General features: G+C 40.2%; 1 protein-coding gene across 1 annotated transcript in view; it reads left to right on the forward strand.

Annotated features, from left to right (window-relative positions):
• Positions 1–14,613, forward strand: part of iars1 (isoleucyl-tRNA synthetase 1) — a 79,646-nt gene that overhangs the window by 44,363 nt on the left and 20,670 nt on the right. Inside the window, exons 23-25 of the mRNA XM_058790729.1 lie at positions 4,984–5,086; positions 5,176–5,259; positions 10,643–10,817. Of these exons, the coding sequence (XP_058646712.1) occupies positions 4,984–5,086; positions 5,176–5,259; positions 10,643–10,817 (362 nt within the window). The remainder of the gene's footprint in view (positions 1–4,983; positions 5,087–5,175; positions 5,260–10,642; positions 10,818–14,613) is intronic.

The following is a 14,613-nucleotide window of genomic DNA, read 5'->3' on the forward strand; positions in this document are numbered from 1 at the left end:
TGACGGTCCTTGCGTCTCCTTGTGTCCTGCTGACATGATTTAGCGTGTCCTTTAACGTCCGGCTGTAAATACATTTCCCAGAGTACCTCTGATGAGCTGGACTCTGCTTTGAGAGCCGTCCTGCGCAGTAAACCGCTCCGAAGGTCCTTCATCCCTCAGTCCGTCTCTGCTGCTTTAATAAATTCACGTAGTGTCCTGTGTTACTGTGCTCCGTGTGTATTAATGTTTCTCTGAGAGGTGACCTGCTGTCAGAGACGTGGAGGCCATCCAGAGGACAAACGCCTCATTCACTGATTGAACATCTTCCTGCTCTTCCAGAGTTTGGACTTTCTTCCTAATATTTCAGTGAATTGAGTTTCATTGAACACTGTAACCGAGAAACGGTCCACAGGTTTTTCCGATCTGTTCTGTATACAGTCATTGGATTGCTTACAAACTGTACGGCCTCACTGAAGTCATATTCATGTTTTGGGTAATATTTACATTTACATTTACATTTAGTCATTTTGCAGACGCTTTTATCCAAAGCGACTTACAATTTGGGGAACACATGAAGCGATTCATCTTGAAGAGGCAATTCGACAAAGGAAGTGCTTGTAACACCAAGTCTCAGGCATTGTTTAAATAAGTACAAGCTAGCAAGGGAAGGAATAAGTAAGGAGAAAGATTTTTTTTTTTTTTTTTTTTTATGTGTAGGTTGAAGTCAAGTAGTGTCGAAAGAGATGAGTTTTCAGCTGTTGCTTGAAGATTGACAGGGATCCAGTACTCCGAATATGGGTGGGAAGATCATTCCACCAGCCAGGAATGGTGAACGAGAATGTTCTGGAGAGTGATTTTGAGCCTCTTTGTGATGGTACCACGAGGCGTCGCTCACTAGCAGATCTCAGATTTCTGGAGGGATGTAGATTCTTAATAGTGAGTGCATGTAGGCGGTGCTGAGCCTGTGGTTGTTCTATGAGCAAGCATCAGTGTCTTGAACTTGATGCGAGCTGCATTGGTAGCCAATGCAATGAGATAAAGAGAGGTGTAACATGGGCTCTTTTGGGTTCCTTGAAGACCAGTCGTGCCGCATTCTGAATCATTTGTAGAGGTTTGACTGTGTTTGATGGAAGTCCAGCCAGAAGAGCATTGCAGTAGTCCAGCCTAGAAATGACAAGGGCCTGGACAAGAAGTTGTGCAGCATGCTCCGTCAGAAAGGGCCTGATCTTTCTGATGTTGTGTAGTGCAAACCTGCAAGATCGAGCAGTCTTTGCAATGTGGTCTTTGAAGGTCAGCTGGTCATCAAAGATTACACCAAGATTTCTGACCGAAGTTGATGGGGTAATTGTTGATGAACCTAACTGGATCGTGATGTCATGCTGTAGAGTTGGAGCGGCAGGAAAGACAAGAAGCTCAGTCTTTGCCAGGTTGAGCTGGAGGTGATGTTCTTTCATCCATGCCGAGATGTCTGACAGGCAACCTGAGATCCTTGCAGCTACCGTTGGATCATCTGGTTGAAAAGAGAGATAGAGCTGTGTGTCATCAGCATAGCAGTGGTAGGAGAATCCATGTGCCTGTATGATGGGACCCAGTGATGTAGTGTATGTGGAGAAGAGGAGGGTCCAAGAACCGATCCCTGAGGAACCCCAGTGACCAGTGTATGTGCTTTGGATACCTCCTCCCAGGCCACCCTGAAAGACCTACCAGTGAGATAGGATTCAAACCAGCTAAGTGGAATTCCAGAGATGCCCAGTGATGAGAGAGTGGAGAGGAGTATCTGATGATTGACAGTGTCAAACGCGGCAGATAGATCCAGCAGAATGAGGACTGATGATTTGGAATGGGCTTTTGCACCGCAGGGCTTCAGTGACCGAGAGAAGCGCAGTCTCAGTTGAATGGCCACTCCTGAAACCTGACTGTTTAGCGTCCAGTTTGTTGTTCTGTGAAAGAAACAATGAGACCTGGTTGAAGACAACACGTTCAAGTGTTTTCGCTATGAATGGAAGGAGAGAGACAGGTCTATAGTTTTCTATAAGAGAAGTGTTTAATGTAGGTTTTTTGAGCAGTGGGGTTACCCGAGCCTGCTTGAACGCAGTGGGGAAGATGCCTGTGAGGAGGGATGTGTTGATGATGTGTGTGAGTGTCGGTAAGAGCGTGGGAGAGATTGCTTGCAGAAGGTGCGAGGGATTGGGTCAAGAGGACATGTTGTAGGATGGTTGGAGAGGAGAAGTTTGGATACTTCAGCCTCCGTCAGGGGACAGAAGGAGAAAATGGGAGGTTTAGCAGTGGAAGTGGTTGGTTGGGGGTCCTGTGTGCGTGGAGATGAGAACTGATTACTGATCGATCTAGTTTTGTCTGTAAAAAAAGTAGCAAAGTCATCAGCTGTAATAGAAGTGGTGGGAGGTGGTGGAGGGGGACAGAGGAGAGAATTAAATGTTCTGAAGAGATTACGCATGTCTGGAGCGCTGTTGATCTTGTTGTGGAAATGTGAGGATTTGGCAGTGTGGACATCAGCAGAGAAAGATGAGAGCAGAGACTGATACCTACTCAGGTCCGACGGGTTGTTTGATTTGTGCCATTTTCTCTCTGCCGCTCTGAGTTTAGTCCGATGTTCACGAAGAACATCAGATAACCAGGGGTTAGAAGGGGCAGCCCGTGCTGACCTAGAGGACAGAGGACAAATGTCGTCTAGACAAGAAGTTAAGGTAGAGCATAAAGTCTCAGTAGCTGCGTTTACATCCAGAGATGAGAAATGGGTAGGTGAGGGAAGAGAGGAGGATACTACAGAGGAAAGATGGGAAGGAGAAAGGGAGCGAGGTTTCGTCTAAAAGTAACCGGTAGGGGGTTGGTGGCACACGGGTAGGAAAATGTAATGTAAATGTAATGAAGAAATGGTCCGAGATATGTAGCGGTTGTACCAGAATGTTATCTGCAGTACAATTGCGTGTGTAAATTAAGTCAAGTTGGTTGCCTGATTTGTGCGTGCTAGTAGTGGTAAGGCGATTGAGATCAAATGAAGCTAGTAGCGAGTGGAAGTCTGTAGCATAAGGCTTGTCTAGGTGAATGTTGAAATCACCAAAGACTAAGAGTGGAATGCCATCCTCCACAAAGAGGACAACAACCCGTCCAGCTCCTCTAGGAAGGTGGCTAGAATTTGTCCAGGGGACGGTAGATTACCACAATCTGGAGTTTTATCGAGCTGATACAGTAATGGCATGACATTCAAATGAGTTGTAATTGCAAAGGGTAGAGTGGGTTGAGTATTTCCAATTGTGTGAAACGAGCAGGCCAGTACCCCCACCCCACCAACTTGACGCCAAGTATGAGAGAGAGAAATTAGTAGAGAGAGCAGCTGGGGTTGCTGAGTCTTCTGGACGAATCCAGGTCTCAGTCAAGCCCAAGATGCTGAGAGTGGATTTTAAAGAAAAGGCAGAAATGAAGTCAGCTTTGTTGACGGCTGACTGACAATTCCAGAGACCCACAGAGAAAGCCAGAGGTGTAGTGGAAGATGTAGAGATAGGGCGTGGGTTAGCAGTATTACGTTGCCGTCTGCGAGTGATGTTAGAGCGTGGCTGAGAGAGAACCGGAATGTTTTGGAGACACATGATAGAGGTAGAAGGAAAGAGGATAGGAAAGCAGAGTGAGGAAGGAAAAAAGATACTTAAGTGTGTAGCTTGGTGTCGGTGCTCGGTTCAAGTCGCACAGGAAAAAGTCGCAGGTCTTTACACTCCTCGGTCTTCACACGAGGAGGCTGAACACGACGGCTGAACGCTTCCGCAGACACTTCCGCCAGCGCACACACCTCAAACAAATACACAGTCTAGAGTGAAAAAGCTGTGGTCGCTTTTAATTAGCACAACCACCAGCCAATCGCAGGGCAATGGCTCAAATCGAAACTAACACTTCGCACTTAAGTGCAGGAAAAGAGTTTAAGCTAAAGGGCAGTTATTATAATGATCAATAAGTGCAATCAAAAATATAAACCACAACGAAAAAGCAGAATAGAAATAGGTAGGAAACGAACTATTCTTTCCTAGCAACAAGGAATTAATTTAAACAACAGAGCTAAGAATGAGTATTAAAACACTTACGCACTGCCGTCTGTCTCTTCTGGTGACTAATCGCCTTCTCCCCTGTAATATAATCTGATTATTTTTTGGTTTCTTTTATATTACTTTTAACCTAATTTGTCACATTGATTTGAATAGGATAATGTTTTATCGTATTGATACAAAAATACAAATAGAAAGCAAATATATTTATCAACAACATGAAGTGCATTATAAAACATAACATCACATTAGTGTTTCCCAAACGGGTTTGTGAAGGAACTGCAGGAGGTTCGTAAGTTTATAAAGTTCATAATCATAAAAACATACAAATTGTGTGAATAAAATCAATATAATAGTAGCTGTAATCTGATAAGCATTTTAAAATGGTGTAATTACAAAAACTTAATTTTTGGATTCTGTTTATGTCATTCAGATTACATATCAGTTATTACCCAGCACTGAATATGTGTAGTTTATGGTGTTTTTATCAAGAAGTCAGAAAATTCAAACCAAAAAAATATTTCAATGTAAACTATGGATGAGTTTGTCCAATGAGTTTTCAGTACACCTAAAATAAGCTACACTAAAACTAAATAAAAAAAAAAAAATGTAACCAGAAATAATCATCAAGTTGAAAAACAAATCTAAATGTATACATGTAAAATACACAAAGCATACGGTCTAATTTGACTCTTGGTCAGACTGGTTAAGTCTTAACGTAGTGGCTGTGTCTATGTAACTGGGTCCGTGAGGTTGTCACTCAAGCCCAAAATAATTGAGAATACTTAACAGAGATGAATGTATTCAGTGAGATCAGTGAACACAACCAGTGACAGAACTTATTATGAGCCGTTTGATTGGCCATGGTTGTTTTGATGTGTCCCAGCTCGCCGTCTGGGGTTGTTCCACAGCATGACATGAATGTGTGTGTGTGTGTGTGTGTGTGTGTCAGGGAGTCTCTGATTGACAAGCGCATCGAGAGCGCCGTGTCTCGGATGCAGTCGGTCATCGAGCTGGGCCGTGTGATCCGAGACAGGAAGACTCTGCCCATCAAGGTGAGAGACAGTCATGACGATGCAGCAGCAAAGCTTTCGTTGGTGTGCTGAGCTGCTGACACTGAGTGTGCTGCTGGGATCTGTTTCAGTATCCGCTGAAGGAGGTGCTGGTGATCCATCAGGACCCTGAGGCGCTCGAAGATATCCAGTCCCTGCAGAAGTACATCCTGGAGGTAAGAGTTCACTTGTGCACGCACGCTTCCTGTGATGTGTGTTCATTCACCTGTCGCTCTTTCCCGGAGACTGAAGATTTCAAGATTTTCAAGATCATTAAAAGTGGTTCTTTCTGCTATTATAAGTATAAAAAAGTATGGCGGTAGTCCGCCACCAATTGTGCAAGTTCTCCCACTTAAAAAGATGAGAGAGGCCTGTAATTTTCATCATAGGTATACCTCAACTATGAGAGACAAAATGAGGGGAAAAAAATCCAGAAAATCACATTGTAGGATTTTTAAAAAATTAATTGGTAAATTCCTCGGTAAAATAAGTATTTGGTCACCTACAAACAAGCAAGATTTCTGGCTCTCACAGACCTGTAACTTCTTCTTTAAGAGGCTCCTCTGTCCTCCACTCGTTACCTGTATTAATGGCATCTGTTTGAACTCGTTATCAGTATAAAAGACACCTGTCCACAACTTCAAACAGTCCAACTCCAAACTCCACCATGGCCAAGACCAAAGAGCTGTCGAAGGACACCAGAAACACAATTGTAGACCTGCACCAGGCTGGGAAGACTGAATCTGCAATAGGTAAGCAGCTTGGTGTGAAGAAATCAACTGTGGGAGCAATTATTAGAAAATGGAAGACATACAAGACCACTGATAATCTCCCTCGATCTGGGGCTCCACGCAAGATCTCACCCGTGGGGTCAAAATGATCACAAGAACTGTGAGCAAAATCCCAGAACCACACGGGGACCTAGTGAATGACCTGCAGAGAGCTGGGACCAAAGTAACAAAGGCCTCAAATCCTGCAGTGCCAGACGTGTCCCCCTGCTTAAGCCAGTACATGTCCGGCCCGTCTGAAGTTTGCTGGAGAGCATTTGGATGATCCAGAAGAGGATTGGGAGAATGTCATATGGTCAGATGAAACCAAAACAGAACTTTTTGGTAAAAACTCAACTTGTCGTGTTTGGAGGAGAAAGAATGCTGAGTTGCATCCAAAGAACACCATACCTACTGTGAAGCATGGGGGTGGAAACATCATGCTTTGGGGCTGTTTTTCTGCAAAGGGACCAGGACGACTGATCCGTGTAAACGAAAGAATGAATGGGGCCATGTATCGTGAGATTTTGAGTGTAACCTCCTTCCATCAGCAAGGGCATTGAAGATGAAACGTGGCTGGGTCTTTCAGCATGACAATGATCCCAAACACACTGCCCAGGCAACGAAGGAGTGGCTTCGTAAGAAGCATTTCAAGGTCCTGGAGTGGCCAAGCCAGTCTCTAGATCTCAACCCCATCGAAAATCTTTGGAGGGAGTTGAAAGTCCATGTTGCCCAGCGACAGCCCCAAAACATTACTGCTCTAGAGGAGATCTGCATGGAGGAATGGGCCAAAATACCAGCAACAGTGTGTGAAAACCTTGTGAAGACTTACAGAAAACGTTTGACCTACAAAGGGTATATAACAAAGTATTGAGATGAAATTTTGTTATTGACCAAATACTTATTTTCCACCATAATTTGCAAATAAATTCTTTAAAAATCCTACAATGTGAATTTCTGGATTTTTTTTTCTCATTTTGTCTCTCATAGTTGAGGTATACCTATGATGAAAATTACAGGCCTCTCTCATCTTTTTAAGTGGGAGAACTTGCACAATTGGTGGCTGACTAAATACTTTTTTGCCCCACTGTATGTATATGGTATTGGCCTACATTTAAGAAAAAACAAAAAAAAACATTTTTAGAATTTACAATCGATTTAGAAAAAATGAATGAATCACACTTTTTTTCTGGAATTAATTGCGATTAATCCCACCCAACATTAAAGTTTTTAAGTATACTTATATATTGCAATAATTTCACATTCAATCTTCAAATTATTGTAGAAACAACATAAATACAGTGTATTTTTAATATTTGTTTAATGGCATCTTTTTAATGACTGAAAGCCAGTATCACTGATACTAATACTGCTGCTGTCTCTATGAAATAGTTTTTTTCCCCTTATATTTAATCTACTATATGTAATGTTTACATTTACATTTAACATTACAGTATACTTGAGAGCTATCAATTTGAACATTTATAAGACTTAAAAAAATAACAACTTCTAATTTAAGTGAACTTAAATCAATCTTAATTCTCTCTGCATTACTAGTCCTAATTGAGTTTTGACTACAAATAACACTTTTTCCAGTGAAAACCAGTTCCATGTTGTTTTGACTTTCGCTGGTTTTTAACGTCACATCTGTACAAATTGACTGTTCTAATTAAAAATATATTCTCCATTTCTACAAATCACATTCAGATGTGTTTATTTTCAGATATCCAAATGAATTTAGATGTAATCCAGTTATATCTAGTTAAGATTAGATTACACATCACTCTAAGTAGAATTATAACGGGGCATAATTCCGTTTTGACTAGTAGGTTAAACGTTGACTTGCCAAAGTAAAGTCACTGATATCTGTAATTATTTTTTAAGTAGTAAAAGTAAAATTGGAACTAGTAGTAACTTATTTACAGATACAATCTAATAATTATTTACAGATACAGCCTGATTTATTTACAATAATGGTTATAATAGCATTGCAGATGTCATCAGAGTAGTTTTTTCCTGGTAAAAATGTAATTAAAGAGACGTGCAGTGGTTATTCTTACTAGTCAGCAGTGTTGGAGAGCTCTTTATTCAGAGGCAGCTCATTATGCTAATGCCACCTCATGCATATTTATCTAGGATTTTCTATAAAGGCAGGCAGGAGAGCGTGGTGCATGATTTCAAAACGCCAGCATTGTCTGCTTTTAATGCAGTCTGCAGTGCAGTTCCTCCTGGACGGTTTCTTTATGTTCACGCTTTCATTTCCCCACATGCTGAGTTTGGGTTGTATTTTCACCTGGCTTTGAGTATGTAGCTCACAGTCGCTCGGCACCCATAAATCTGCACTAAATGTATCATTCGGACAATTTACTGAATGCATTTGCTGAAAAATAAAATGATCAGAATGCAAAAAAATATATAATGGAAATACCCAACCACCCCACTAATGATTGTTATTTGGAAATGTGTTTATTGAAATTGCATTGCAAATTGCATCTGGCATATCTCTACACTGGAAGCGTGTGATGCCCTGCAGCAAAACTAGACTGAAGTGTAGAAATATTGCACAATTTTCCTCGATCATGATGGAGGTGATCTGCTGTTCGCTTCCAGTGCAGGTTGAGCATCACAGGCGCTATAATATTAGAGACAGCAGCTGCAGACAAATCATGTGTCGAAGTGTTTGTTGCTCTGTTATTAAAACAGGACGTCTAGTTGCAGCTCCGCAGCTCCCCCTGCTGGTGTGGAGCAGATCTAAGCACAGAGCGGAAACATTTACATCACTGTGTGTGTGAACACAGGTCGTGCAGTGAGTGTGTGTGTGTGTGAGAGAGCAGACGCTCAACCTGTGTCCTTCATCTCCAGCCCCTGCCGCAATGATTTATGGGTGGGCTGGGCCTCCGAGCTAAAATTAGCCACTCTGTCTCCGTGTCTGCCGCGCTCGACTGTTAAACACCCCCGTGGAGAAAGCATTGGGCGTCACACGCCTGTCATTGATCAGAGCGCCAGCGTTCACCACGACCTGCTCCACTCACAAATATATTCATGAGAGAATCGCTCGGAGCAGATGATGAAACGGGTTGCTTTTCCAGTTGCAGATATTTGAATGCATTTATATCCATCAGAAGCTGAGACAGTTTACCGGTGTACATTAGCATATACAGTGGTGGCCAACATTATTAGAGCACTAGACCGACTAAATCCAGAAGAGCTGTGTCTCCAACACGCTTCAAGTGCAGCGAGGACAAAAGCTGCTTTAAACACACAGGATGCTCGCAACAAATGTTGATTTCATTTACTTAATAGAAGTTCATTTTTGACAGCATTTTCATTTTACAGCATTTTTACACAAGTGCCTCAAACTGTTAACAGTGCTGTAGCTTTGCAGGAGGTTTCTCGAAGCGTCTTGAGACAGTTCTTCTGGATTTAGTCTCAGTTTGTTCTGTTTCTTCATGTCACTCCAGACAGACTGATGATGATCAGATCAGATCTCAAAAATATCACTGGATTATTACAATTAATGGCTAAATGAATGTTTGTAAATGTAAACTGATATTTCCTCCTGACACACTCCAGCAGAAGATAGAAATAACTGACTTAAAAAAAAAAAAAAATTTATCTGGTGAAATACTAGTGCTCTCATCATTTTGGCCTCCGCTGTACGACCGCTTTGCTTTATTTCTGCATTATTGACCTGTACATATATATCTTCAGTTTTGCGTCAGATGTTTCACATGTTTTCTGATGAGTTTGTTGGTGAGACGGAGAGAGTTGAAAGTGCTTCCCGTCAGCTGGAATAAAGCGTGCTCTCGGTGTGCTTCATATGCCATGTTTTATTCAGATGACTTTAACGCTTCTGTGACTCGTGATGAACATACGAGCGTCGCTGTGGAGGTGCAATCTGAGCTGCTTTTTATTCTGCTCTCACAATGTGAGAAACACAGCAGACGCTGCAGTCACCTGATTTAATGAACAGCCTCCCACTGAAATACACTGAACACAAGCCCTCGCTCAAGCCTCGCGCTTTAAACAAACAGTTCACACAAAAAACAAAAATGTGTTCACCCTCAGGCCATCCGAGATGTGGATGAGTTTGTTTCTTCATCAGGTTTGTAGAAATGTGTCTCAGCAATGGATGCTCTGCAGTGAATGGGTGCCGTCAGAATGAGAGTCCAAACAGCTGATAAAAACATCACAATAATCCACAGCACTCCAGTCCATCAGTTAACATCCGGAGAAGACAAAAGCTGAAACTAATCCAGCATTAAGATGTTTTTAACTAAAATATGAGTCCATAATCAATAATAACGCTTCCTGCAGTGAAACAGTGTTCTGATCTGAATCAGGAGAGAAATCTGCACAGATGCCAAGAGACAACAGCAGATGCACTTTTTCACTGGAGGAAAATATTTTTTAATTGTGTTGTTATAGATTATCAACTCATATTTTGGTGATGCAATGCTACATTTCTCCAAATCTGATGAAGAAACAAACTCATCCACTTCTTGCATAACCCAGAGGCTAAGCACATATTCAGCAGATTTCTGTTCCTTAGCCTGCCACACTATTGTCCTATTTAATACTGTAAAGCTGCTTTGACAGAATCTTTGTTAAAAGCACTATATAAATAAAGGTGACTCGACTCATGTCTGTGAGTGTCCTGTACCGAGGGGATGAAGTGGTGTCAGAGTTCACTGCACAGATTCAGTGATGAAATGTCATTCTTCTAGCACTAAAATCATTTACATCTTGTTGTCATTCACAGTCGTATGGCTTTTTTTTTCTTTTCCATCAGGAGCTGAATGTCCGCCAGCTCACTCTGTCCACTGACAAGGACAAATATGGCATTCGTCTGCGAGCTGAACCGGATCACATGGTGCTGGGCAAACGGCTGAAAGGGGCATTTAAATCTGTGACTGCATCCATCAAAGAGCTGAAGAGTGAAGAGCTGGAGATCTTCCAGAGGACAGGCATGTACCGCATTCACGCATATATCACACAAAATCATCGTTTACTCCAATTCATTCACCTGCCGGACACAAAATGAGAATTATTAGAAACCGTGATGAATGTAAATGAGGACTGGGGCTGTCGAATAGAATGAATTACTGTTGCTATTACTATTAAAAAATAATAATATATTGTATTGATTTTTTTTCTTTGATTATTAAAATTTAATTTAACCACCAGTGGATTTCATAGGGCCGTAAAGAGTAATTATTGTTTAAATTGTTGCTAAATTGCAAAAGTGATTTGAATTAATGTTTTTGATTTACTGAAATTTTATTTAACCATAAAGGAACCCAGAAAAAAAAATTAAACAGAAAAAGTTTGGGAATTTGGGAAAAAATAAAGCCGTCTCGGTGCACTAAGAACTCCTACGTGTTGAGGTGCATAAACCGTGTGAGCATGACCAGTGGAGATGGTGTGAAGCAGCTGCGAGGAGCTCATCATCACACTCTGAGAGCTCTGGCTCGCGTCAGACGCTGTTTTCTGTCTCTGAAGCGGGTGGTGGTTTTTCGGAGCGGTCACCTGTGTGAGAAGAGCTCAAGCAGCCGTGATCTGATAGCATCGCTCCCCTTTCTAAAGCATTTTCATGCCTCTTATTCGTAACACTGATGCTGTGATGAGCAGAACGCTGGATAAGACTGGGAAGCTGTGCTGTAAGAGATGAGATGTGAATCTAGAGTTCCTGGAGACCGTTTGTGTGTTCACTGTCTGATATCCAGAGACGAAGAATCCCTCACACTGCTTCTACACACACCTGTGCGGATTTAGCTATGGAAAAATGTTTTCTTTAAAAAAACAAAAAAACAACTAACGCTAGCTTCTCTATTCTTTTTTTATTCTATCTATTTCTTTTCTTTTTATTTGTTATACTATTAACAAAAGCAAAAAAGGCCTCTAACACTAGCTTGCTCTCTTCTTTTTCTATTCTGTGTTTTTTTATTTATTATATAATTAAAATAAAAAAAAAAAAAAAAAACTTGCTACGTGTTCTGTGTTAGGCTAACTGAGACGTGTTATAGCACTTGCGTATCATTGCTCTTTTGTTGGTTTTGCTTCTATTGTCCTCATTTGTAAGTCACTTTGGATAAAAGCATCTGCTAAATGACTAAATGTAAAATTCTTTAGGAGTACCATAATATACCCAAGCTGTTGTGCTGCCATTTTTTTTAGCTTAGCCTTGCAAAACCGACCAGCTTTCTTCCTCAAATCAAAAGAGATTTTATTGTTTTTTTGGACCATTATGATTGAATAATTAATGAATTATATATATGTTTGTTTGTTTAGTTAGTTTAGTTTCCTCAAAAATTCTCATTGCTGTACCAATAGAAACAATGATATTTATAAAAATGTATAAATGATGATTAACATTTTTACAATTTCATCTTTTTTTTTGTGATCAGACATGTTTTTGTAAAATTGTCTCTTTTTCAGTTGTATAAAATAATCATTGAGGAGGTAGGGGGCATTTTTAAAAGTGATTTCTGGACCTGCAGAAGTCTTTTTATCTTGAAGTTAATAATTATTTAATTATAAAATTATATATTCATTACAATTCTTTTTTTTGTTTTAATTTTAATAAAATATATATATGAGCAATATCACACTCGTAGATGTGAGATATGGCTTTATATCGGCACGGCCTCGTGCCGTAGGTAATCACAGCGTGCCGATATACACCTAAATCTCACGTCTACGAGTATGATGTTGCGTTTATACAACAGTTCCACGGCACGAGTGTGTAAATACATAAACAAAATAACAATGGATTGTCTTTAAAAGCCCTCTTCTGTGTGAACTACTTCTTTCCGTCATGAATTCAAATCTAAAGTTTGACAGTTTTACGCCTGTTTCACACATGCTCCATTTGCGGTGCATATGCGGTGCGTATTTTTTTCCGTTCACACTGCATGCAGTTGCTGTCCGGCAGTGCGTTCCAGGAGTGGTGCGTCTGCAGCAGCGCAGAGATCGTTTGCGCACAGAGTCTATTTTTACTGTGCAGTACGCACTGAATTAAAGTGACATGAACATAAAAATGAACATGGATTGACACGAAAATGTAGTAATTTCACAATAAATGGATATATTTAAAGTCTACTATGTTTCACAGTCCACACGTGGCTTTTTGGCTAGATTTAAAACAAGGAAAAGTACACGTTTAGATAAACAAAGCAACATAATAGATGCACTTGTGGAGGTAGAAAAACAAAGTTCTTTAAGACCCGCAGGATTGCTTGTAATAAAGATTTAAAAGCAAAGGAAAAGGCACGAGAGCCGACTGTTTCTTTCAGTGGTAAATTTTAATTTAAAATAATTGTGATAGCCTACTACTTTTAAACGGAAAGTAGACTATAGGCTATGTTTAAATGTGTTGTCACTTGCAACATAGCCTACGTTGTTTATATCTGAGTTTAAACGTGAATGTGTATATAAAAGATTGTATTACTGTGATAAAAGAAAATCACAATGCTGAAAAGCATTTTCAGTAGCAATGTTTGGATTTGAAATTAGAATAATGAATAAATATTGTGTTTGTGGTAAACAGCCGTGGATCAGGACTGCAAACGCGTCCTGTGTGAAAGCAAAATGATTAGCTGCATCTGATCCAGCATTCATTCTTCAGATCAATCTCATATTCACAATAATCATTAGTTTGAATGTCTGATAGGCTCGTAATATCCTTTCATCTGTTAAGGGTGATTTCTGATGACAGCGCTGCTCGGTGCATTTGTTGGCTGCGTACAAGCTTTTTGAAAGAAGAAATAACTTCCTTGTTCAAAACTGTGGTTTAGTATTTTTCAGTTTAAAAATCTTTCCTGCTGACTCCTAAAACAGTCTCTTGTCGCCATCTAATGGCAGAACAATGTTACTAAAATCACCATTATGAACACACACACCGTTTACCAATACTATTTTTTTATATAAAATATTATTTATTGAATAATAATATTTAATAAACAGCAGCAGCCATCATAAAAGTTGCTAGACAATTCAGTCAAAAGTACAAAGGCAGCGCTCTGATATACAGCATTGAAGTTACATAAACATGATGAGATTATGCCAAAACTATTTGCTCTGGAACAAATAATAGATTCAGACCAAAGACTGCCCATTAGATTTACCCAAAACGAAATATATCTCATGTTTAACCACTATAGAGACATCAGAGCCAGCGGTAAGATCTGACTGAGGTGAGGCGCTCTCTCCGTGGGTTTATGAGCGCTTCATATTTGAAGTCCAAACAAGTACATTCTCGCCTGAAATGCTCTTAAAACTACATTCCGTGACACAAAAACAGTATCATTTTTAAAATTATAGTGGATTTGGGCATCCACCATGACACTCGCTGTAAGAAATACGGTAACTTCGGCAAGAGGAGTGACGCAAACAGTGAAGCGGCTGGAGTTCTGTTGGACTCTAATATCAACATTCTTATCAGGCAATCAGATTCGAGGACCAGAAAGAACTATTGTGTGTATATAAAATGTGTGTGTATACATTTTTGTGATGTGTGTGTATAAAATATGTAATACATGAATCGTAATCACAAACTAGAAAAGCTGTGCTTTTGTAAACCATAAAAAAACATTTGGTTATTGGAATTATGGAAATTAAACAGTATATTGCCACACCTATGTTCTGTAAATAAAAAACGTTTCTATTGCTTTGTCATTATGGTACAGGTATCAGCAATATCTTTCAAATATTATCTTTGCTCATATTAATAAAGCGGCGCTGTCCCGTCTCGTCTGTGAGCAG

Source organism: Onychostoma macrolepis, chromosome 11, assembly GCF_012432095.1.
Source record: "Onychostoma macrolepis isolate SWU-2019 chromosome 11, ASM1243209v1, whole genome shotgun sequence".
In the NCBI taxonomy this organism is placed as follows: Eukaryota; Metazoa; Chordata; class Actinopteri; order Cypriniformes; family Cyprinidae; genus Onychostoma; species Onychostoma macrolepis.